Genomic DNA, 24,789 nt, shown 5'->3' on the forward strand with positions numbered 1-24,789 from the left:
GGCGCAGTGTCTGCCAGTAGCCCCTCATGGCTGAGCTAAGCCCTGTCCCCACCGCTTGTACTGGGAGGGCATGAGCCTGCTGGGGAGGCCAGGGCCCCCCCCCCAGCCCTATGGCAGGCTACCCCTTCTGCATGCTTTCCCTTTCAAGGCCAGCAAAGCTACCACAGTGCAGGAACTGCCTCGGCTGGACAGTCCTGCGTGGCCAGGCCCTGGTAACAGGACCAGGGCTATGAGCTCCAGTGGGAGCCTAGTCTGGTGGTAGGGGCAGTGGGGAAGGGCCGGCTGCCTTCCCCATGCAGTGGCTTGGTCCAGCTCTCCCAAGTGGGTCTGGTTCCCCAGCACTGCCATGGAGCAGGGGAGCTGTGGGCTAGAGCAGGCCCCCAAGGTGGTGGCGGGTCTCTGTTGAGTGCTGGCAGCTGGATGCTTTATGAGGCCCCATGTCGCCCTTTGCCCTGGTGCAGGTGAGATAAGGGGATGGGATCCTCCGACTTGGGCCCACAGAGTAAACACGGGCTGCTGGCTCTTGCCAGCAACACACTTCCCACCTCTTCCTGCTGCCAGGGCAGCCGGTGGCCCCAAGGGCAATGCCAAGCAGTGACCCTTTGTCACCATTGGCAGGGACACTGCAGTGGCAGGTGGCAAAGGACACTGCAAGCGCTGGTGCCTGGTGGGAGTCATTTATTCACTCATCCCATTGCCAGCTCTGACCCGGTGGCTCCAGGTGCCCTAATGCTGGCACTAGGGCTGCTGGGTTTATCATTAACTGGGTGGCACGTGGCGGGACTGGGGGCCCCTGGGGCCATGATGGGGTCACAGCCCAGCAAAGGGCTCGGCCTCCAGCCCCAGGCGGCCTGGCTCGGGTGGCAGCTCTCGTCCAGTGCTCGGCAGCTCCAGCCCTGGCTCCACCGTCCAGTTGGCCAGGAGGTCACTGAAGTCAGGGGTGCTGGCATGGAGGAGGCTGGCAGGGCCAGGGCCTGGCTCCCTCCAGAAGGAGGGTGGCAGCTTCCTCCGGTGCATGGGGGTGATATGGCTGTATTTCCTCTCCAGCCGTTGTGTCTTGCCACTGGCTGCTCGGGGCGGCATGCACCGGTGCACACCATACTCAAAGAGCTCGGCCAGCGGCCCCAACCTGTGCATGGCCCCAGGGCTGCCCCGTGGTGCCATGGCCTTAGGCTGGGCCTCAGTGTGCTGGAGTGAGCTGCAGTCCTCGGGCATGCCGCAGCTGCTGGCGGCCTCCTCTTGACCCTGCCGCCCAAAGTACCGCTGGATGTCGCAGCTGATGAGCTCTGAAAACTTGAGGAGCTGCAGGGTGGTCTCAGCAGCACTGGGGACAGTAAGCTCTGGCCCCACATTCTCCTCCACTGTCTCCTCCTCATATTCTTCCTCTTCCTCCTCCTCCTCCTCAGAGAGGTCGGGGAAGTCTCCTCGGAGGGGCTCAGGGCGCATGGGCAGCAGCAGGCCATGTGGGAAGGGTGAGGGCAGCCGCAGCTCAGCCAGGGGCCGGATGATGCCCGCAGCCATGTCAGCGCGCAGGGGCACCCCGGGTCCTGGACTCACCCTGCAGGCAGGGACAGCAGGGTGAGGGTGGCATGCACCCTGGCACCCTCCCCAACCTGCCACCCTGCAGCGGCAGTTGGCCCTGAGGCAGGAGGGGGACTGTGTCATGCCACACCATGGCCATGGTGGGGCTGCAGGGCAGTGGGAATATCCCCCACAAACCATGGGACATGGGGCAGTAGGGATGTCCCCACCAAGTCATGGGATACAGGGCAGTGGAGATGCGCCCACTGAGCTGTGGGACACGGGGCAGCAGGGAAGTTCCCACCAAACCACAGGAGACAGCAATGAGGATGTCCCCTGAATCATGAGCCATGGGGCAGTGGGGATGTCCCCCAGAACTGTGGGGCAGCAGGATGTTCTCCTGAACCCTGGGGCTGTGCATGGAGGTCAATAGGACCGAGCCCCCTGTCACCCTGGGCTGAGCCACCCCTGCCATCCTAGTCTGATCCATCCCTGCCACCCAGGGCTGAGCCCTCTGCCATGGTAGTCTGAACCATCCCTACCACCCTGGGCTGAGCACCCGGCATGCTGAGCCCCAAGCCCTGCCCACACCATGGCCTTGCATGTTTCTCTGCAATGGGACAAACCTGGCCACCTCCTTGCACTGCCCTGGTGGGCTCTGGTTATGGCTGGGTCATGCTGAGCTGGATGAGGCATCTCTGTTATTAGTGCTATCTGTGCCCTGGGGTCCCCAGCCCTGCCCCACTGCACAGCATTCCCAGCCACACACCTGGGATTGCCATTTCCCCAGCCCTGGCCCCAAGAGGTTCTTGGGGTATGGTACAAATCCTGGGGGACAAATCCTGCTCCTGCCACACCAAGCACAGTGCTGAGCCCTGTACCCAGCCTGAGACAGCATCATTGCCATCTCTGGGGTCACCATGCATTTCTCTTTGTGCTGTCCTCACTGCAGGACGCCTGGTCCTGTCTCTGTGCTGCCCTGGGGTGGGCAGTGGGGGACTCAGCCTCCCGAGGCACCGTCCACCTCCAGGCTGCAGGGAGAGGGGAGTAGAGCCACCCCTAATGGAGCCAGCCTGCCCCACTGCCAGCCTTAGCCAGAGAAACACCCTGGTGCAGGAGGGCATTGCCCAGGGCCACAGCTCAACACTCACCTTGGCGCTGCCGTCCGGCCATGCATAGGCTCCCACGCTGCTCCCCCTTCCCGTCCCTCCACCTGGGCCTGAAGTATTTATAGCGGAGCAGTGAGCTGACGGCTGGCAAATATTTGGTAGCTGTATTGTAATAGTAGACTTGGTAAACAGAGCTGGGGTTTGCTTTAGCACCCAGCAACGGGAGAGCGATGTGGGGAGGGACGTGGGGACGGAAGGCAGGGCTCACCTTAATGGTTCACTAGCCAGGGGATTTTCAAGTGTTGTTCCTGTAAATTCACCTATTAAATCGGCAGCCCCAGCTGCCAAACTGCCCGCACACTTGTGCCGAGGGCTCTTATCTCCCCACTGATTGGAGGTGAAATCAAGCTTTGTCAAATAGGCGTAAAATTAAATTTCATGCTATTTTGACTCCTCGAGTAGGGATCTTCTGAAGAACATACTGCATATCAAGCAATGCCTCTGCAAACAGGCGCTCCCACCGCGGCTGCAGGGGGCAAAGCTGCAGGGGTCCTGCAGTGCCAGCCCCACACAAAACAGAGCAGGACCAGGTGCTGTGCAGCCCTCGTGCAGGTCCAGATCCCCCATCTCCAGCTTTGTGCCCTGCCCCAAGGTGGGTGCGAGGCTCCCTGCCCGGTCCCGGGATGGGGTTTGGAACCTTTTGAGGTGACAGGACACGGCCCTGATGGCATGGCTGGTGGGAGAGGCGCTTCAGGGTGCTGTGCTCCCTGTGGGGCGGTGGGGCTGGGTGCTCAGGGGTGGTGCCTCTTGCTAGGCAGCACCTGTGGATGCAGAGACAAGGACACACCGTGTGGAGAGCGGCTGGGCCAGGCCCATGGTGGGGACGGCACCTGGGACAGCAGCATTGCCACCATGGATGGGGCACTGTGGTGCCCTGTGTCCTTGCTATGGCCTGTGGCTGTGCTGGCCCATGCAGCATGTGAGGGACTGAGGACAGTGACAATGGTGAGCAGCTCGGATCCTGAGGTGGCTATGGCTAGAGGTGCCACTTCTGTTTTGGCAGTGGGATGTGCCAGCGGGGCGGCCTGGGGCAGCGCAGAGCATGACCAGGGGACAGAGATGGCCAGGAGACTGGAGGTGGCTGGGGGATGCAGGGTGGCCAGGGCACAGGACAGCCAGGGGACACAGGACAGCCTGTTCATGACAGCTGGAGGGCACAGGATGGCAGGGTCCTGACACAGCACCCAGACGACATCACCACCTGTGCTGGGGACGCTTAGGGGGTGGGACACCTGCCATCGGGGTTGGGCACGGCCAGAGCCCTGCTCCAGAGCTGCCTTGTCCCCCTACCCTCGGGGTGACTGCAGTTCCTGATCTGCTCCCTCAAAGCTCTCACTGTCACCTGCCCCAAGGACCCTGTACCCTGGGCTGAGCACCCTGCACCCTGGGCTGAGCTGTTCCCCAGTGCTGAGGTAGGATCCCCAGCCCCTGGTATGGTTGCAGCACTGGCGAGGAGAGCATCAGCCTGGCCATGGCTGTCACCCTCTTGCCTCCCCAGGCCAGCAGCCCTGGAGCACCCTGCAGGGGCAGAGCTCAGCACCAGCACCAGCATCAGCACTGGCACCGCAGCGCTCCTTTTCACCTCTCCAAGCACTCACATCACCAACGCCAGGATGGGAGCAGCAGCCATCCTCCCTGGGCACCGCTGGGCAAACACAGCGGGTGGGAGCTGATAAGCCATGGGCACCCTTCTGTCTGCTCCCTGATGTCACCCTCCTGCTTGGCATGGCTTGGCATGGCATGGCACGGCACAGCTTGGCATGGCCTGGCATGGCCTGGCACAGTTCTGCATGGTTTGGTACTGCTTAGCATGGCCTGGCCTGGCTCGGCATGGCTCAGCATGGCCTGACATGGCTCAGCATGTCCTGGCACGGCACAGCACAGCTTCACATGGCTTGGCACTACTCAGCATGGCCCAGCATGGCCTGGCACAGCTCTGCATGGTTTGGTACTGCTTGGCATGGCATGGCATGGCATGGGGTGGCACGGCTCAGCACAGCTTGACATGGCTCTGCATGGCCTGGCACAGCTTGGCAGCTGCTCCTGCTGAGCTCTTGGGCCCACGCTCACTCAGCCCCGGGGGCGGGTGCAGTGGCACCCAGGGGCAGCACCGTTGATGGGGGCCGGGCCCGTCGCAGCCGCCCGGTGGGGAGCCTAGGCCCGTTTTTGGTGCCACCCGGCCGTCCCGCCCCGCCGGCGGACTACCCGTCCCGGCATGCCGCGCGGTGGCGGGAGGGGTCGCTTCCGCCCAGCGCCTGCTGCGCGCCGCCGCCACTGAGGCCGGAGCTGCCGCCGCCGCCCAGGCGCAGGCCTAGGCCCAGGTCGGAGCCGTCCGCCCGCCGCGACCCGCGGCCCGGCCCCGCGCCCCGCCATGTCGGCCCAGGCCCAGATGCGGGCCCTGCTGGACCAGCTCATGGGCACGGCCCGGGACGGTGAGTAGTGGCGGGCGGGGCCTGCAGGAAACGCCGCGGCCTAGCGGCCGCCTCAGCCGCGCGGGGCTCGGCCCGGCCCGGCCCGGCCGCTGCCTCCGCTCTGGACCTGCGGCTGCGCGACCGGCCTCCGCCCGCGGCGGGCCCGAGCCGGAGCCCTAGCCCGCCCCGCCGCTGCCTGGCCCCGCCGAGAGAGCGGGGCGGGCGGTCGCCCGGGCGGGCCGGCGGAGCGGGCCCGGGGCTGCCCGCGCTTCAGGGCGGTCTAGCGAGCTCGGCAGAGGGAGCCCGGTAGGGGTAGGCCTGCCCGGCGGAGGAGCCTGCTTCGCCCCTGGCCTTAGAAAGCGCCCGGCGTGGCCCAGCCCCGGGAGGAGCCCTCCGCTCTGAGCTCCGGCTGCCGCAGGGAGGCTCTAGGGAAAGCTCCGTGCCCAGGTCACGCTGTACATAGAGGCATGTAGGTAGGTGTGCCTGCAGGAGCCGGCCGTTGTAGTTGTCCAAGAAAAGAAATGTGACAGCCTGTGCAAAATATGTTCCCGCTGCGGTTTGTATCTCCCTTCTGCGACTTGCTGAGTACTTAAATTTTCTTTGGCACGTTAGCAGGGCTGTTCAGGTACTTTGCACTTTGTTTCGTAAGTGAATAAGTGCTTTTCTTTCTTTGTGTATTGAGTTGCTATTGAATTGCTTCCCATATTTTTATTTCATACAAACTGAACAATTGTGGCCCCTCTATTTTATTTATAAAGGTTCAGTGTATCTTTGCCTGCCTACATCAATCTGCAAGGGAGTTGCAGAAAAGCCTCATGTTCATCGAGCCGTGAGTCACAACAATTTTTAAAGCTGTTATAACAAAAAAAAAAAGTGTTTGCTTTTTTTTCACAAGTAACTTTAAAAGTGTAGCTTAGAAAGAAAAAAAAATAAAGAACCATTTTCAGTAGACACGACATTATTCCTGGATGCTTGCAAATCCTAAACTATATTCATACTTTAGTATTACACATACCTGTGTCATATACACAGATGAGCTTTAAAATTGTCACATACCATTACCACTTTGCCTTTACTTTTATGTATCATTCCCCTGACTTCCTTACTGCAGGTGTGGGCAAGAAAACTTTTCCTTTAAAACTTTTCAACAGTGGGCATAAAATTCTGCAGCTGAGGTCTTGAAGAATGCAGATGGGTATAGTATATGTTGGAGCTCGCAGTGTGTATTGACTAACTTTGTTTCTTTTTTTTTAAATTTTTTTTGCTTTCCTGATATTGTCTTGTTTAAGTGGCTCCTGAGTGTAAAATGTCTTCTGAGGGTGGGACATGGGTGGGAAGCACGGTTCGAGTTCCAGGCCAAGACCTACAAGATTCGTCTTTGCACGGCCTTGGAAAGCACACTGCATATTTGGTTTTCAAATGAAATGGACCGATGTCTTAATTATCAGATGAACAAATAGCAGTCGCCTATAAAAACTGTCCAGCACAGCCCTGTTTTGTGATTCATAGCCCTCCAATAGTGTGGGTTTTGGTACCTCCTGCCCTTTCTTCACAGTAAAAAGGGGGGGGGGGAAAGTAAAAGATTTTGGCTGTGAGCCAGATTGTCTGTCTCCTTTTTTTCTCTTCTGGCTGTGCTGTCTCTTTATATGGATGACAGGCCTTGGACGTTACTTGGCTTGCCAATGCTGTGTTTAACATGGTGTACTGGATGAATAAATGCTAAAGTAGTGTTTCTTGCCAATTATAAGTGTTCCAGAATATCCTGTTACCCTCTAAGCTTTTTTTGAGTAATTTTGGGGAGCAGGAACACCAAGTATTTTAATCTGCATATAGAGGTGAAATGATCATACTGACATCTTTGTTCTCTTATCAGTATTCTAATGTCTCCTTATTTAAAACCACAAATGAATTTCAGGAGATGAAACCAGACAAAGGGTGAAGTTTACAGACGATCGCGTTTGCAAGAGCCACCTTCTGGATTGCTGTCCTCATGATATCCTGGCTGGAACAGTAAGTATATTCTCTGTAATAAGGAATTCTGGCGAGACAGGTGTTGGTAGAGCTGTTCAGGGCTCGTTCGTGCATCGTAGGTTACTTCTAGAACAGATCAGACTTTCTGTGCCCAAGGAGCAGTCACAATTTTAACTTCAATTTCTGTGACCTGTGTATGGAACTGCTGAAGTCAGGAGCTCTCAGAGTTTGCTTGAAACATTTTTTTTTTTCCTCTCACAATCCCATGTGAAGTTGCAAGATTATTTCTCTTTTAGCAGTTTGAGATGTTAGGGTCTGAAACTTGCCCTGTGGAGGTCGCAAGATCGTAGCTAGCCTGCTGTCCTGGGTGCTCTAGTTCACTGTTGCATCTTCAGCTTAGCAATTTTTTCTCACCAGCTGCAATAATCCTTAATCGTCTCCCCTCTCCAACCATGTGATATTCTCCTGATAGAATGGCCATTTTTCATCGTTACTGGTTGGCATGCTAATGGCAGGTTGCAGCTCCGGCTGACTTTGTCTTTAGAGTTGGTTGGTCTGAGCAGTGTCACTCTGCCTGACTGGTTTGAAACAGTTGAGTCAGTTCCTTCACTGTTGCCCTCTGGGGACAGAGGTGGCCAATTTTCAAAGGTTTGGCTCATGTGCTCTCTCTGAGAGCAAAAGGTGATGTGGGCTTTTAACAGCAAGATCTTGCAAAATAAGTATTCAGTTTAGGTGTCCAGATGAAAGATGCAGTCCGACTTTCAAAAGAAAATGGTGCAAATCTTTTGTAATTGTTGCTGTATCACAGAATTGCAGGATGGAGATGAATATGGATGTTTGAAATCCATCTTCACCCTCACTGTTTGACAGTAAATGGTGATTCACATTGTCCGTCCACTTAACCAGATTGTGTAAAGATACCATCATTATTTATAGCCCTTCCTGCTGTTATTTCAAGAGCTGGGTTTGACACAGTAGGGGAGGGCAGGTGCTCCTTCCTCTGTCGTTGCGATAGCAAGACTCTGTGGCAGCACTAGTAGAAAAAGGTTTAGCAAAAGCTGTCTCGGCTCTGAGCACTCGCACTTTAGCGTCTCAGTGGCTGTTATTGCAGAGTAAGATGCGTAGTCAAAAATCAATCTCTATATATCTCTATATTTATTTGTTATTAATTTGAAGCTCACATGTATTTTCCAGCAATCGCTCCATTGTCCTCTGTATCACCTCTCTTCCGTTTCAGAATTTTAAAGCTGTTTAATCACCTGCCCACCTCTATCCTTTGTGCAGTTCACTGTTGTTAGGGTATATTTTTTGACATGAGATTCTACAACATTTTTTGGGGACCCAAACTGTGTTTTGAATATGCAGGCTGCCTTCTACCTGTTCTGCCATGTTTCCAGGAAGGAGGTAAATGGTGAGTTGAAGGGGTTGAATTAAGTGATGTGAGTGACTGCTAGAGCTAGCGCCAAAGCATTGAGGAAGTCTGAGGTGTTTGGATGCATTGCATGTCTCCTGGAGCAGACAAGTATATCGAGAAATCTGTTTCTCTTCCTTCTGTTACTTGTCTGCAGTGAGTTGTCTCTTCCCTCTTCCTGTGGAATTTGCGCTTACAAATCTTGCACAGGAGCAGGAAGGAAGACGGCTTCTGTGCAAGCGATCTTAAGGGTCATTCAGATGATCTTGTGGTGGCCTTTAAGCAGCTATGGAGCTCTCATGCTGCTCTCAGCAGGTTCTTAGGGGCAAGAAAAAGTACTGATGGCACAGGTCTGTATTGAAAGAACAGGTGATGTCCAGAACAGGAGCAGCATTTCAGCTGTCAGTGCTACCAGCCAGAATGAAACTTAACTGGATTGTGCAGGCTTTCCTTGTGATCTTGGTCAAGTTTGCTCGCACCTCACTGTGCTCTGTTAAGGGAAGAGCTGCACGGGTGAACCAGCCTCAGCTGGATGGGGTACCATCCATCTCTGGATGTGTATTATTGCAGAAATCGGGACCATGGGTTTTTTTGGAAACTTCCAACAGGTGCTCCAAGCCTTCTGATGCTGGTTATGTTGCATCCTTCCCCTGAAGGCATTGTTGCTGCATCCTTCTGTATCCTTTGCATGTGCAGATAGTCCTAGGTGGGAGGCTGATTGGAGACTAGCAGGAAGCTGGATCCCTTGGGTAGCTGTGCTCAGTGAGATGTGAGGGAGTCCCATTCACTGACCATCAGGTGCAGAGTAAGAGATGGAGTCCAGACTGTAAATAAAGCTCTGGAATATTCCTGAGAGCTGCAGAAGGCATGCTGATGTTTGCTTTATTTAGGTGGGCCAGTGTTCCTGGTTATAAGAGCCATTGGCTCCAGAAACTTGTCTAAACTTATCACTAGATAAGGTATAATGGTTCTCTTTTTGGTCTCCATGGGAAAGGAAGAAAATTCTGGGTGAACACAAGTTAGTTTAATATGCACGTGTGCTGTTGTCAGGTGACTTGTCACTAGGTTGTTAGTGGCCTGCACTGAGTTAGCTTTGTAGCTAATGATAAGCGTATTTCTATCAGTGGATGTACTGCAGCACGTTCATAGATGATGGCATCAGCTGGTAATCCTCCTGAATTTTAGCTCCACTAATAAGTGGACAGATGAGTCTGAAAGCTGCAAGGTAGAATGTAGCGTGGAAATTACATTCAGGAAATTAATTGTGTCTCCCACTGGGAGTTATGAGTGAGCTGAAATCTGTAGGCTGCAGAATTGTTTTGGGGGGGTCTGTGCTTTCCTTTTTTACTTAGGCGAAACCCTGTAGCTCTGATTATTTCCAAGAGTTAGCAGTTTCGTAGACGTCATAAGAGATACCTCGGAATGTGGATTGCTCAGCAAATGTAAGCAGGACTAATTTTCAGTGGCATCTAAATGTATTAAATCTTTCTTTGTATGGGGGGTTAAATCTTTACTCAGGCTGTCCTGCTTTCCTGTCCCGAACACTTGTATTATAAACCAGCCAGGGGTGTTGACAGGAGCAAGTCATGATCACTGCTGGAAAGGGTGGGTATTTGCTGACAGGCCTCCTTGAGATGAGAGGATTCTGTGACACAGAAGGGGTAGTGGAGGAAGTCTTGAGGTTTGTATACTGGTGAAACCTGAATGTCCTCCCCTCGAGGAAGAGGTCGAGAGATTCATTGCCTTTTAACAAACAGGGAGAGGAATATGGAGCACACTGTCGGCTCTCTGAAGTTTTGGCTTGGAGACCCTTCTCTGAAGTGAGGCTAGCGGATCAGCTTGCAAGAAGAGTTCAGATAAGAATACTTATGATCTTTGAGAATCAGATGGAATACCACTATTTTCTCCCTATTTTGGAAAGGCATCTCAGTAGAGTGACCATAAGAATAAAAGGTTTAAGTCACATCATGCTCTGATGTTGTGGAAAGTGATTTTTGTGGTAAAACAACAGTGGCTCACTAGTGTTCTTTAAAGATGCTTGCCTGAAGATGAACATGATTAAGCTCTGAAACTACCAAATGCGTTTTTTTGTAGGCATTAAATTTCTACCATTAGAGAGCTCAGCAGGACTATTCCTGGATGCAGTGGCTGTTTCTGTAGCCTGCTGCCTGTAGCCTCCTAATTCTGGTAAATCTGCAAAATGAGGGACGCTAAATAGTGGCAAGTCTTCCAGACCTGTTTTCTTTCTCTAAAAAAGAAAAGCTAATGACACAGATAACTGCTAAATGCCTGAGTGTTACCTGGTGAAGCCTGCTTTAGTTGCTTTGCTTCATTCTGAACACTTCATTGCTGCTGTCTGAGTGCATTGCTACACACAGGTGTCCCTGGCACCCCCAGCTCTAGTTTGTGATGTTCCGCAGGGATTCTGTGTTGATCCTGATTTAGGTGTATTTAGCTTTTTTCTGCAGTTCAGTGAGTTGACACCTGTTGTGCTGTGTTCAGGTTTGGACTTCTTGGGACTGGTAGTGGCTGGGAGAGAAGAGGATGGATGGCTGGGGGTGTTCCTTCATGCAATGACATGCACCCTGCTGTTTGTACTGTGGCTCACACTTAGGCCTTTCATTATTTTGGCTTTCAAAATGCCATATTCTTTTTCTATTTGAAGAATAAGAGAAATGTTCTCTGTTATATGTTGATAATGTTGAAATGTAGTTTCCATTTTTGAGAGCATAATTAACTTCAATTCATGTGGCTGTTAACTCCTAGGTTGGGGAAAAATAACAAATTTAAGTAGTGTCAACTGCAATAGGAGTGAAGGGCAGCATGGAAGTCAGCTTTCTGGGAAGGGAGATGCTCTGAAAAAGTCTCTCATTAGATGGACTTATGCATAGGAATTACCTTTGGGCAGGTTTTAAAATTCCTGGCTGCAGCTGAATGTGGGAAGGAGCTAGCTCTAGCATTACGAGTCTGTTGTTGCTGAGCGAGGGTTTGTGCTTTTCTACTGGCCATGCCCCTTATTTCCTTAAGTCCACTTGTTTTTGATACTTGTCTGTGTTCTGTGACTTGGTATCTTTCAGTATGTTACTAGGGCTCATCCTGACACAGATGTGCTGTTCCAGGTGAGCTTTAAACAGGGTACAAATCTGTATGTTTTGCTGTGCTATAGCTCTGTAATGGGAGGCATTTGGAGTTAGGGTCTATTGAAGGAGCTGCTGCTGCTGCAGTGTGCTGCAGCTTCCCAGCTCACTCACAGCAGTTTCTAAGGCTGTGCTGTGACCTAGACCAGGAGTAGGACTGGACATAAAACATTTGGGGTGGTGTTCTAGCCAGCATGTGGTTCTTCTGGCTAGTTCTGTTATTGACAGGTTAAGAGGAGTCTCCTTTTCCTGAAGGGGCTGGGTTTTGATATGATACAGTTGGCAAGAGTTAAGTATCTGCTGCTTGTTGAATTAATGGAAGGTTCTTACATTGATTTTCCTTTTCAACAGCGAATGGACCTGGGAGAATGTACAAAGATCCATGACTTGGCACTGCGAGCAGATTATGAGATTGCAAGTAAAGAGAGAGACCTGTTTTTTGAGCTGGATGTGAGTAAGGAGAAATTTTTGTTACTTTGTGTAAACTGTCTCTTGAAGCTATTTGGCTGAACAATAAGACTCAGTGGGCATTTCAGCTAGCCATGTTATTTGATGTGTTATCTGTCAAGAATGTGCAGCTCCTTCCAGAATGCTGGTTTGATTGCTGACTTGAAATAGTAAAAGTAGTAATGGTCCTTGCAACCCCATTAGTACAGCTAGCTGGGAGGCTCCTCTGGCATTCCTTGCACCCCACACCTGCTGCTCTGTACCAGGTCATTGTAACATGGTAGCCCGTCCCAGGAGAGTTGACATTAAAAGCCACCTGCTCTGTGGCTTCGCTTTTTCCAGAATTAGCTTCCTGTGATGGAACAGATCAATGTGGAAGAATAATTCTGTCTTCCCTTTCCATGTTATTCCACTGCTTTTGTCTTTACACCTGTTGCTCATGCATTGGAAGTTCCGGTGCAAAGCAGTCTTCATGTGAGCATTCCATTATGTGTCAGAGTAAAGGAACTGTGTCAGGTTCCAAGCAGATAACAGACTTAAGGGCAGGGGTCAAATTTTACTTTTTCTGCAAAGTGGTTTTTTTTTTTCTCAAGGCATCCATTCTTGAGGTTGGGTGTGCATTATACAGGGATTGCACCAGCTAGCTGTGGCTGTCAAAGCTAGATCTGGCACAGGGAGCATCTTTATTCACACTTCTTTGTCTGAAAATGCAGGCGATGGATCACCTGGAATCCTTCATCGCAGAGTGTGATAGGAGAACAGAACTGGCCAAGAAACGCCTGGCTGAGACACAGGAAGAGATCAGTGCTGAAGTGTCTGCAAAGGTATCATCCTCTCATTAACCATTTGTTCTGCCAGTGTGCGTGAGAGCACTGGTGCTCTGTTGTCTCTGACACCACTGATACTGGGAAGTTAGACTCCACAAAGGCTTTGTGGATTCCAGCCGTTGTCCTCAAATGCTGCCACTCTGGCCATTCTTGTGAAAAACTTCAGAGGGCCATAGTAGCATAAAACATGAACTCTAAAACAGGTTGCTTTAGCATGGCAATGAAACTATTTAATGTTAATGTAATAACTTAGAATAGTAAATCTGTCCCATGAGTGTTGTCTTTTCTCTTAGTAAATGCTCATGGAGGTTCCTCTTTGGGAATTTGCTTCATCGGGACGACACAAAGCATTTCTGAAGCTGGTTTTGCAGACTCTGTTCTATTCTGCAAGCCAGAAATGTGCCACTGGCAGAACTGATGATGCCCTCTCCATGTCTAGTTTTTCTTTGTTCTCTATCTGTGACTACATTGCCTGTACTTGGTCCACCAATCCCTTTTACTTGGGATGCCTTTGACTTTTGGAGATCTATGGTCATCTTTCACCAACTACTTTTATTAAACAATAACTTTTAGATAAAAAGGAAGAGTCATCCTGCAAGCTTTAGCAAGGTTTTTGCCTTATTAAAAGCATGTTATTCTCTTTAGGCAGAGAAAGTACATGAGCTGAATGAAGACATTGGAAAGCTCCTAGCTAAAGCTGAACAGCTGGGAGCTGAAGGAAATGTTGATGAGTCTCAAAAGATCCTGATGGAAGTGGAGAAAGTCCGAGCAAAAAAGAAAGAGGCAGAGGTATGGCCTTGGTTCTCCTATGAATTGTAATAGTAGGCTGAGTACATGACGAAGAGCTGGACGGTTCATACCTTATATATAAAATACCTCATATTTCCTGTGTTGTCAGCATCCCCTTTTTCAGTTCCAGCTGGCCATGTGCCAGCAAGCAGTTGGCAGTGTAGTGTCATAGATGAAGAACAGTTTTTAAAAAATGTTTATCTAGTGAAGATAGCTGACTGGGGCAGGGGCGGATTTGTCCTCTGAAATACTTGGTCACTAGTCGCTTGCAGGGATAGACTGTCAGGTTGTGCTTGCAAAGCATTTTGTATGGCACCTCCTTTATACTGAGGGTGGTTTTTTGATTCTTGACAGTGGCAGGGCAAGTCTGCAGGAGTTTCCCTGGAGGTTTGGACTATGTAATGGTTCCCTGACATTTGTCTGGTTTTTTGCCTCCCTTTAGGAAGAATACCGAAATTCAATGCCTGCATCCAGTTTCCAGCAGCAGAAGCTGCGTGTGTGTGAAGTCTGTTCAGCATATCTTGGTCTCCATGACAACGACCGGCGTCTTGCTGACCACTTTGGAGGCAAATTACACTTGGGTTTCATTCAGATTCGTGAGAAACTGGACCAGCTGAGGGTAATCTTGTCTGTTTTCAACCTTCTACTTGTAGTTCTGAAGTCATTCAATGCTTGTGTTAAATTCATACAGTATTCTTTGCAGAGTGCTTGTAGAACCCCAGAAATTTCTGATTGTAGAATCCCTGAAACTTCAAATGGAGATCTGGGTAGCCTCACATGTTCTGTGATTTCTGGGTAGCTAAGTACCCTCAGAATTAGTCAAACCAGATCACTGCTGTCATTTCTTCCTTAAATGCATGCAACTGTACCATTGCTCTTTCTCATTGGTTTCCTTGAAATTTGTCACCATGGATTTCTGACTATTGAAGAGCACTTTCAGACCTCTTAATGAAATGCTTGAACTGAAGTTTCACATAGTGCTGTCAGTGAAGATCTTGAGTAGCTGAAGTGATTAGGAGTTTTCTGGAATGGTTTGTAATGGAATTGTGGCTCTGGTCTTGCTTGGAAACAGAGGTCTCTAGAGTGCTCGAATAAGAGTTGTGATTCCTGTGCCATATTCACTAGGCAGTATTTTGAGGTCAGTGCCTCGACTGATCATTAGCATGAGGCCAGAGCACTGTTTCATTATGTGTTGTGTATACTCATGGTGAGACAGTCCTTGCCTCAAAGCTTACAGGCTTGTCTCTTAGAGCAAAAGGCCTCAGAGTAGGGAGTGGCATTTCTTGCACTAATGTATGGTAGTGAAGTTGTGAGGAAAATGAGAACCTTGATGGAGATTTTAACTAGCAAAATGCAGTGAAACAGTTCTTTGTCTTACTACTCAGGTAGTCTCCCTGCAGACCTCTCTGACCTATTACTGTATGGCTGAAATACGATGTGAACTTTTTTCTAGAAAACAGTGGCAGAAAAGCAAGAGAAGAGAAACCAGGATCGTTTGAGACGGAGAGAGGAGAGAGAACGAGAGGAGAGAATGGGCAGACGGTAAGTGGAAGCTTTGTGAAGTTCGTTTTGAAATAGTCTGATTTCTTGTATCTGAGCACTGCAGGAAAGCAGCATCTGCTGCTGGAGCAGCTGTTAGAAGTGCTCCAGATGCTGTGAGAGCCCCTTGGCATTCAGTTAAAGATGAAAACAAATGCACGAACCCCCTGCCTTAGAGTGATTGTATGTGTATTGTTTTAACCTCCATTGTGTATCTGAAAGATGTGAGCTCCATGTAGTCTTCAGGCTTATATTGGTCTAGTCCCTGCCTTTGGGAATCTCAACCTGAATAAAATGCCCTTATCCAGCATCTGAGTAGGAGGGTTTAAGATGAATGAGGGCTAGGTCTGCACAAAAGGCGCTGGTCATGCAAAAATTCCCCAGACAGCCCCTCCTCACTTCTAGGCTAGGTGGTGACAGCAGAATGGAGCTGGTATCCCTGAGCCAGATGTCAGGCTGCCTGTCTTGCTCATGAACTTTTCTACAGTAACAGTGAGGTGCTTTTGGCACAGCTTTGGAAAACACTTCCTAGGGGATCCGAGGGATCTCAGGAAGTGGCTGCTTCTGGTGGTTGTGGCCACGTGTGTCACCTTCTGCTCATAGTGTATAAACCTTGAGCAGTAGGAGTGGCTGCAACGTTGGTATTCTCAGGACAAGCTCTCTGCCTCTTGCCAGCTGAAGGGGAAAAAACTATTTCTTCTGTACTTGAACTGAATGAGCATCTTGTGTGTAAACAGCTTGGTTAAACAGCCTGGTGTGGAGAGGGTGATTATTTGCAATGGTCAGGCAGAGGAAGTGGCTAAGTAGGAATGCTGTTCTCATTGTCACAGCATCTCCCCACTTACCTCACATGTTTCTCATTTTGTACTACTTTTGTCAGAAAAACCAACCTTGCAGCCTGTGGAAGGCTGTTTTTGACCCTTGGTATAGACTGCAGAGTATGCTTTGGCCATCCGTGTCTGAGGCATGAGATATACATAACTCCAGTATGCTCTAAAATGGTGCTGGCTTCTGGGTATACATTGCTGGAAATGCTAGTAAAGAAACACCAGAATCAAAGCAGCTTGTGTTCTGTGGTCTGCCGCATGGTGATTTTGGTGTGTTGTGAAGATGTAAGCCCCAAATTGTTATGCATTCTCCAGTTAGGGTGTTTTATGTGAGTTTTCTCTCCCTGTGGATTGCCTGGTATCATATGAAATGCCAGTTTTCTCCTGAACTGCAGCGCTTCACATAGAGGCTCACAACTTTCTGGTGTCTGTGCAAGACTGTTGGTAATGCAGTTGTACTTGGGAGCTGCAGAATCTGGAACTGGCTGATGAGGGCAGGAGTTAATCAAAAGGAACTGATGCTGTTGCTATGGACAGAAAGATGGAAATGAAACAAGTGTCTCTGCATGCAGCTGCTTTGGGGCAGGCTCTTTCAGACCCACACTGTAGGACCACATTTGACCTGGACTCCATGTGTCTGTCTCCATGGTGCCTCTTCTTCCTGGAGTTCATTTCTATGTGAAAATTGCTCAACAGAGTTGCCTTCAGGAAGAGTTCTCTGGATCAACCTAAAATGCTGGCTTTCTTCCTCCTGTGGCATGTCTGTGCTTTTGGTTTTGGTTTGTTTGGTTTTTTTTTTCATCTCAGTTCTTGAGAGTTAAAGAGCCTCTTGTGTTCACAGGTAGCCCATATATGGATGCATATGTTAAGAGGGTTTGAAGATCACTTTTGAATATTTAATGCTTTAAATGTGAAGGGTTTAAGAACTGCACTGAGCTGGCCTAAAGTCTGAGTTCTTGCTGGTTCAGTATGTGGCCCTACTTAGAGACTGTGGCCAGCCTTTGCTCTCGCTCTGTAAGGAGGTGTCTGTATGCTCCTCTGTTCAGACACTAAAGAAAAACAAGTTATTAAGGAGCCAGGAGTGCCATACAGAGGAGATCAAATTACTTGCCTCTCCAAAATGAGAACTTGACCCAAAGAAGGAAAATAGTTTTCCCAGCAAATGCTTAGTGTCAGAACTGGGACTAGAGCCCAGATTTCTCTATTTCTCAGTACCTTGTCTGCTGGGAGCTGTGCAACACCATGTTTACAGAAGCATTTTTCCATCAAAAACTAATCAGTGACTTCTATCACCTTTCAGACTGCCTCTCTTAACAAGAGCTTGATACTTCAAGGAACCACAGAAAACATGTTTCCTTCATAACTCTTCTTGTCATATGCAGTATCTTCACGGTGTTATTCAGTAAGAGAAAGAGTACCTCTTCCAGAAGTCTTTGGCGACTTACAGGCACTGTGACATACTATGGAAACCTGTAGATTCAATTGTGAAACTCTGCCTCTCACAGACTTTATTAATTTGTCAGCTAAACTGTGATTTCCAGATAAGAATGAGTGAACTGGGTTGTTCACCTCTAGTGGTAAAAAACCACAGGTCCTTTGTTTGGTGTTGCTGGTGACTGTGGGCTACCTGGTAATCTCTTAAGACTGAAATTCTGTGGAGAGGTGGGATGCTTGGAAGAGTAGACCTTAGTGTTTGCTTCTGAAATACACCAGGAAACAAGTCTAAGCGGAGTTGCCAAATGGACTTTCTTTGTATGAAGCTGGACAAAACACAGGTTATGAAACTCAGCACACAGTCTATGTGATGCAGGAACAAAAATGGGGCGGGGGGGGGAATGTATGCTCAGCTTCTCACTTCTCTGGACAACAGTCTTCTACCGTCTCCTGCTGTATACTGATTCAGGCTAGTAAGGAAAGTGCTCTTTTGTTGGATGCTTCCTGAATTCTGAAGTCTAGTGCTAGAGAGTGATGATCGGGAGTTTATTGTTCAAACTCCTGCTCAGATCATAGGCATGGAAGGGCAGCCAGGTTTTTCAGAGGATGTGGAATGGCTTTGTGTGGATGTGTGCACTGGTGACTCAGAATAAAGTGATCAGGAGAAAAGGAACATTAAGAATTTGGGGTAATTACAACCACCAAAAGGTCCTGCTGCTCTGTCAGGTTCTGTTACATGAAAAAGGAGGTGTGTGGTTATTGCCTTGCTCTCCTGGTTTATCAGCTTTTCCTTCATCTGATCATCTTGTGTATTGCCTCAGCGCATGGTTCATTTGCCTGACTCCCAAGTTCAGCTCCACGTTGTTTACAGTTCTACCTGAATTCCTTTCTAAATTTTTTTTCTTCCTACCATGATTGAACAATTCAATTTCATTGTGAAGGAATATCAGTGCACATTGATTCTCTTAATCTTGTCTTATCCAGGTATGGTTTTAGATGGTATTATTAAAATAGATGCTTCCCTATTGCTTTTTTATATTTTGTCTGTGTAACTTTCAGCTGCGTCTCCAGTTACAGTGCCAGAACAGCTCTGTGGCTGTGTAACTGGAACATCTCCTGTGAATCTGTATGCAGTGTGGAGATGGGAGTATTACAAGAGTGAGTCTCTAAGTCACTAAACAAGGAGACTAGCCGCTTCTCAATTAAAGCACGAAGAGACAGTTCAGACAGCATGTGAAGTTTTTGTGTAGTAGTTTTTGTGTAGCTCTGAAACGTGGCTGTGGAGAAAAAGGGAGGGTGTGTCTTTAATGTGGAGTGGTATTTTAAGTGGTGCTGAGTAATGGTTCTTCAGAAGTTGAAAGAATTGTGACATTGTTATTTACAGACTGTCAAAAGCTAGTGCTTACAGCATTAAGGTTGGAGTGTTGTACGTGAGCTCTGAAGCTATGGAAATGTGGGAAAGAATAGTCACTCTTCTCAAGTTGCTTTCTAAGCCTGAGATGAAGGATTTTCTGTGTATCTCAGTTACTTTTCAGTAATAGTGCTTCCCTTTGCCTCTGTCCCCTCTTTTTTTTTTGTAGTTTCTTTCCCAAACAAGAAAAAAAATGTCATTGATGCAAATATCCGCCTAATGTTTGTTAAATAAATATGATGAGTGAGAAAATCCTGTATTTTCTCTTTATTAAAACCTTTTTAATGTGCAACCACCTTAAAGAAACTGAAATCAGAAAACTGTCGAGTGTCTTTCTGATTGGAGAGGAGCACTTCTTGTGCATATATCAAATATGCACATTAAAGTTGGAAAGGTTTATTGTGGTGTTTTATTAAGAGACTGAACTGGTTTGTAGACTTCTGTTCTGACAAGAAGCTCTGCATGTAAAAACTAGTGTTTCTACAAAGTTCTTCAGTTTTTGACAAATTCCCATTCCCCTGCCCCCCAAATTGAAGATCTTTAAATGTTTTAATGGTTTTATGGCAAGCTTTTTTGTAATGGACGTATTACTTGGGATATTGTGTTCCTGTGAAGAGCTGCTAGAGTGAATGGGTTGATTCAGTGGTTTCTGAAAACCTGCCAACTAGATCATACCTTCTTTTCCTTAACTCTTCTTTCTAGGTCTGGATCAAGAAACAGAGATCGTCGAAGGTGAGTGTGCAGTTCTCCGACAGTTGTCCAAAATGTCTATTTCTGTTTCTGTCTAGTTACTGAGGTTTACCTGGGTCTCACAAATGGAGTTCAGTCAGTGCCCCAGACTCTTCGTTTTGCTCCCTGAACAAAATGGGAACTACTGCTTGGGCACTTCAGTGGTGCTGTGCAACTTAATGTCACCTGTTGGGCTAGAAAGCAGATGCTGGCTAGCCCACTGAGGACAGAGGGTGCTGTGTGCTCCCGAGGGCTAGTCTAAGAACGTACTTGATGCCTTTTTCAATAAACCTAATATACTTTCATAGTTTTAATGTCTGAAATATAAATATTACATATATAATACCTCAGATGTAAAAAAAGAGAGGTTCAAGATTAAAGCCCCTACATCTCTGTGAAGAGCTTACCTTAACGGTGTGACAGCATTCCCTGTGATCACGTACCTGGAAGTCTTCCTCTATACCTCTTCCCATATACATTGGCACCCTTTGTTTTCTTTTTAGAGCAGACTGAAACAAATCAGCTTCTAAAGTGCAGTACTTTCACAAGGGAAACTGTCTTTTGGCAGACTGCCATACGGGTTATGGTAATTTCACATGCCACTTACTTTGGCCTCTCTTCTACTTATACAGGCCTCACTTTGAGTGAGGCATGGTTGGTAAGCTCTGCTCTAGGCATTGGCACATGCTTAGATTAATGGTGGGAGCTTTTTATATAAGCTTCCCAGCAAATTGAATATTCCCATTGGTATTTTGTTGGTAGCATGAGGCCCAGGAGGGAGATGCCCTGCCTGTGGGTGATCTGCCTTCTGTGTTGGCAGGGATGCAGCTGGGGGGATGAGTGCTTATGCTCTGAATATTTGTTACTCAGGAGTGTTACTCAGGTGTACAGATCCGATGTACTGGCCCGTCTCCTGAGTCTGAGGCAATCTGTGTCCTCTTCAGATCACGGTCTCGGGACAGGAGGCGAAGACGCTCGAGATCAGCTTCCCGTGAACGGCGGAAGTCTCGCTCCCGGTCCCGAGAACGACACAGACGCCACCGGAGCCGTTCCCGCAGCCACAGCAGAGGTCATCGACGGGGGTCCAGAGATAGGAGTTCAAAACACAAGTATGTATTCCTGACCCGAGTTCTTCTGGAAAGGGGAGTCCTTGGCATCACAGCAAGCCTCCCCAGTCCCTTAGAGTGAGCAGGAGTATGACCGGTTTCTCAAGTTAGCAGCTGCAGTGTCTTGTACCAGCTCCTGGGCCAAAGCAGGATTTCCCAGTGGCTGTTTGCAGATGGCCTCATGTGGGAGCAATAGGGCAGTAATGGTACAGCGAATCACAGCTTGAGAGGAGAGTCTAGGAGGTAGAACCAGTTCCCTGATTTGCAGTTCCAAGCCTTGAGATATTATTGCTGGTTTGCTTGTATGAGAAGCAGCACAAAGGCCTGCTTGAGCTAAATGAGCCTCCCCAGGCCTGTAAAAGCCAAGTAACTGAGAGGCAGTTCTGATGTTACATTTCTACGGTTACCTTCTGCTTCCCACCTTCTTTCTCAGGGCTGGCATGGGGATGGAAGTGTATGATTTGGGATCTGTGGTAAGCCTTCTGTTAGGATAAGAAGAAGGCTCATTGAGAGACAGGCATTTCTTTAGGAATCTGCACTAGAGGGAGGGGGGGAAAAGGCATCCAAGAGGAGGAGTGTACCATTCTCCTGTCACCGAGGAGAAGCGCTACAGTCCAAAGAAGGGCTTTCCGTCTCTTCTGAACCTCAGCAAAGCACTCACTATGTTAGAGGAAGGATGAGGCAAGCATATGTAAGAGTATTAGAAAAACTGAAAGGAATCACTGTGTATCCTTACAGCCCATCTAAGCCCACAAGCATATCTATCACCAGGTGCTTTCTGAAGTTAGATCTGGCTTTTTTAAAATGCTCCTAATTAATAGGGGAGTGCTTTAGCACTATCTCACCTGATTAGGCACCACCACTAAGTACAGTTCTAGAAAGAAACCTGTTGTATGTCTTGTGTCACTTTAGCTAAAGGGTAAGAACAGGTTTTAAAGATTCCTGATGAAGGGGAGGGAAATAATGGTCTGAAAAAATAAGTCTGTTAATAATTGAGGGGGGTGTGTAAATACTGTTGATTCTCCAATGGCTGAGATACTAAAGTCCTTTTTTAAATCTGTCTTGAACATGAAAAATAAAGAAAAGAAGTTTGGACAATTAGGAAGTGAGGAAGACCCTGTAATAACTATTACTAAAGAGCAGGTAAGGGATTACTTTGAAAACCTTGAACACATTCAAATCAGCCCACTGAGATTGTAGGGGGATTGGCTAGCTGACATACTTCCACAGAATTACTAAGAAATGGGGAGAGACCAGTTTAAGAAAATAAAACAAAAAAAAGAGAACAAACAAAAAACCTTGTTCCCTGAAAGGGTGTAGCTTCTCTGTCCTTGAGGATTAATGAAATCTGCATTCAGGTTCTGCTGGTCTGAGATCTCGCTTGTATAAAGGAATGGAGAGCCTGTCGCAGGATCTGGAGATCGCAGGGTAGGAGGACTCCGGGCAGCAGGCATTGTTGTGGGAACAGGAAAAGGAAAAGAGTTCTCATCAGACAGACTCGCGTTGTCTTCTGGTTAAATGACACGACTTAATGAAAACGAAATGGCTCGTGTGATACAGAGGGCTGTAAGGTTTTAATGTATCAATTGTGCAGTATTTCCAAGCCTTACAATCAGCATGAATGAAAGCTGGAACCTCTAAGGTACCTGCCAGGTCCTCTTCTTGTGACTGTAAAGAAAAAACCTGTGTAGTGAGTCCTAGAGTAAAATGTCCTGGCTCTGTGGCGTCTGTGAAAGCCTCTGCCTAGTTCTGAAGGGATATGGGCTGCTAGAGCTCCTTCAGGATCACTACCTTTTGAAGGCTGCTAGTCAATAAGCTGGCATTAATCATACAGGAAAACAGCCTTTTCAAATTGGACCTAACATGAAGCCGTCTGCTTTATTCTGTGTGGGCCGATGCAGCGAAGCGCTGCTGAAAATCTGTAGCTGTCATTTGGGCAGGCTGCAAAAAGATTTGCCCATGTTGTGGGCTGTGAATATAAATCTGTATCATCCTGGCGTTGAACCCAGGATGCTGCCAAAGACACAACACTTGTCAGGATGCAAAGCAGAAAAAGCCCAGGGCTGAGCAAGCGCTTGAGTCCAAAGAATACAGCTGGTATTTAAAGTAGTTGAGCAGAAAGCCACTAGCTTACAGCGTAATCAAAAAGCACTCTAGAAGACAGAAACGGAGCTGAGTGAGTGACAAGGGAGAAATTGCAGGCACTTTGTATGGCCCAGTAAACTAATAAGGGGCCCAGGGAAGACCTCAGAGAGCCCCTGTGGCAACAGCTTGAAAGGATCTCTCTAATGAGAGAGTAACAAAGGCTGTGCTGAGCACTCAGGGCTGCAAACCTGGTGTTCTCTTACATAAAGCTGAGAGGTACCGGAGTTGCTGTCCTGGGAGACACCACTCCTGACATTGCAGTACCTAGGCATAGTTCTGAGAGAAACTTGTGTTATGCCACAGCCCTGTTAAGAGAGGGGATGTCATTTTGTGTGTGTATTTGAAAATTCTTGTAGTTGTGAAGTTTATAGCGATGGTTTACTTTGTACTTCAGATCTTCTAGAGATCGATCTTCAAGAGAAAAGTCACGAGACAGAGAGAGAAAAGAGAAGAGCTCTTCTGAGAGGCGGCACGAGAGCACAAATGGCAAATCTCGTTCCAAGAGATCAGAAGAGAGAGAAGCTGGCGAGATCTGAACTCAAATGATCTGTGTTGCACTGTAAATAGTCTGATAAACATTCTACACAAAGCCTAAATTTCCCATTTATATTTACTGAATACAACTCATCTTTTGTAGTTTGGAATTTTTATTGTTTGGCAGATAGCTGTGAGTTTGTAGAGACACAGAGTTACGTACTGTTTAACAGGATTTTGTTTTAGTAGGAATAAATAAATCTGGATGGATTGTTCTCAATTCAGGCCAGTGGTTGACACACAGTGTTTGTCCTCACCCAGCGAACACGGCAGTTGGGCAGTGCTGTGGTCAGACACCTGAGCTGCCGTGATGTTTGTGACGCTTCAATCCTTTCCAAAAGATCTTCCTGACCCTTTGTGAGCACACCAGTAGCACTGGTTCTCACTCAGTTAATTTTTTGTTCTGTTTATGTACGTTAAAAGAAATTCAGAAGTGGGTGGGGTTTTTAGTGCTCAGCCACCTAATTTTTGTGTCTCCAGCATTTGAGAGTTGCCTCACTAGTCCAGCTAAGTAGACACACACAAAATTTGGTCCCGATCTGCCTATTTTGAAAGCTGTTCCATCTTTGTGGATGACCAAATCAGCTGGAGCACATTTCTAAGATGGGCTCAAGTCTAGTTTTAGTACCTTTCCAGATCAGATACCGGATGTGAACAAAACAGTGGAAAATCTGGACTGATTTCTTCTATAGAGAAGTACAGCCACAGCCAGTCTGCCTATTTACTGTTCACCTGAGCCAGAGCTTCCTCAGTGGAGTTTTCTGGCTTGCAAAAAAAAAAAAAAAAAAAGTGTTGGCATAGGTTTGGTGTGGGGTGTTTTTTTGTTGGTTGGTTAGTTTTGGTTTTGTGGGGGGTTTTTTCCCCCCAAGGCTAGGCAGGCAGAAGGTGGCCGAGTGGGAGGGGTGACTCTGGATGGAGCAAAATTCAGGGGCAGGGCGAGGAAAGGAATCACCTGTGTCAGTGTGTTCCGCTTCTCCTGGGACCGAGGCACCAGCTGTGTCCAAACACGTGTGGGAGGAATTTGCATATTGTAATTAGCTTATTTGTAACTAGGTTTATTTTACACTAGGGGAGGAAGGCTGCCTTGCTGCACCAGCCACAGTTGTGACCCTTGGATTGGTATTTTATGAGAACTGTATGAGTAAAGTGCTTGCTGCCTGCTGAGCCGGGTGCTGGTGGGGTGTTGGCCTGGACACTTCTCGTTAGTGCAGCGAGGCAAGTGTCTCTAAGGACAGCTTGCTCCTAATGTTTCCATGGGAGCAGGAAAATGTCTGTCAATGCTGTTTAAAGGCCGTGTGTACGGTGTGGGGGGTTCAGGCGGCTCTTTTTTCCGCCTTGGAGGTTCCAATAAGCAGCTTTAACGGTTTCAATTTCCCTGCGG

The 24,789-nt window shown here is 48.3% G+C and overlaps 2 protein-coding genes across 8 annotated transcripts; one reads left to right on the top strand and one right to left on the bottom strand.

Moving 5' to 3' along the window:
• Positions 1-661: 661 nt before the first annotated feature.
• PERCC1 (proline and glutamate rich with coiled coil 1) lies at positions 662-2,783 on the bottom strand. Its single transcript, XM_075106092.1, has 2 exons — positions 2,673-2,783; positions 662-1,558 (listed from the first exon to the last, which is right to left on the bottom strand). Exons 1-2 carry the CDS (start codon positions 2,696-2,698, stop codon positions 811-813), a joined length of 774 nt encoding a protein of 257 aa, XP_074962193.1. The 5' UTR covers positions 2,699-2,783; the 3' UTR covers positions 662-810.
• Positions 2,784-4,912: 2,129 nt separating this feature from the next.
• On the top strand, positions 4,913-23,628 carry LUC7L (LUC7 like). 7 transcript variants are annotated; one of them, XM_075106109.1, is made up of 12 exons: positions 4,943-5,122; positions 5,860-5,930; positions 7,017-7,111; positions 11,972-12,070; positions 12,781-12,891; positions 13,540-13,683; positions 14,126-14,302; positions 15,137-15,225; positions 19,597-19,626; positions 20,568-20,732; positions 21,811-21,872; positions 23,269-23,628. In XM_075106109.1, exons 4-11 carry the CDS (start codon positions 11,975-11,977, stop codon positions 21,836-21,838), a joined length of 840 nt encoding a protein of 279 aa, XP_074962210.1. In that variant the 5' UTR covers positions 4,943-5,122; positions 5,860-5,930; positions 7,017-7,111; positions 11,972-11,974; the 3' UTR covers positions 21,839-21,872; positions 23,269-23,628. The 7 variants fall into 7 exon arrangements, with proteins under 7 accessions (XP_074962205.1, XP_074962211.1, XP_074962207.1 ...); XM_075106105.1 differs by lacking the exon at positions 21,811-21,872 and adding an exon at positions 6,213-6,296 and having other exon boundaries at positions 4,948-5,122; XM_075106110.1 differs by lacking the exon at positions 21,811-21,872 and having other exon boundaries at positions 4,931-5,122.
• The last annotated feature ends 1,161 nt before the right edge of the window (positions 23,629-24,789 follow it).

Source organism: Phalacrocorax aristotelis, chromosome 10, assembly GCF_949628215.1.
Source record: "Phalacrocorax aristotelis chromosome 10, bGulAri2.1, whole genome shotgun sequence".
In the NCBI taxonomy this organism is placed as follows: Eukaryota; Metazoa; Chordata; class Aves; order Suliformes; family Phalacrocoracidae; genus Phalacrocorax; species Phalacrocorax aristotelis.

Coding starts and splice junctions, on each gene's coding strand:
- PERCC1 (XM_075106092.1), bottom strand. CDS start 2,698: ATGCATGGCCGGACGGCAGCGCCAAG. Junction 1,559..2,672: donor GGCCGGACGGCAGCGCCAAG/GTGAGTGTTGAG, acceptor CCCTGCCTGCAG/GGTGAGTCCAGGACCCGGGG.
- LUC7L (XM_075106104.1), top strand. CDS start 5,062: ATGTCGGCCCAGGCCCAGATGCGGGCCCTGCTGGACCAGCTCATGGGC. Junction 14,303..15,136: donor AGAAACTGGACCAGCTGAGG/GTAATCTTGTCT, acceptor ACTTTTTTCTAG/AAAACAGTGGCAGAAAAGCA. Junction 15,226..19,596: donor GAGGAGAGAATGGGCAGACG/GTAAGTGGAAGC, acceptor TCTTCTTTCTAG/GTCTGGATCAAGAAACAGAG.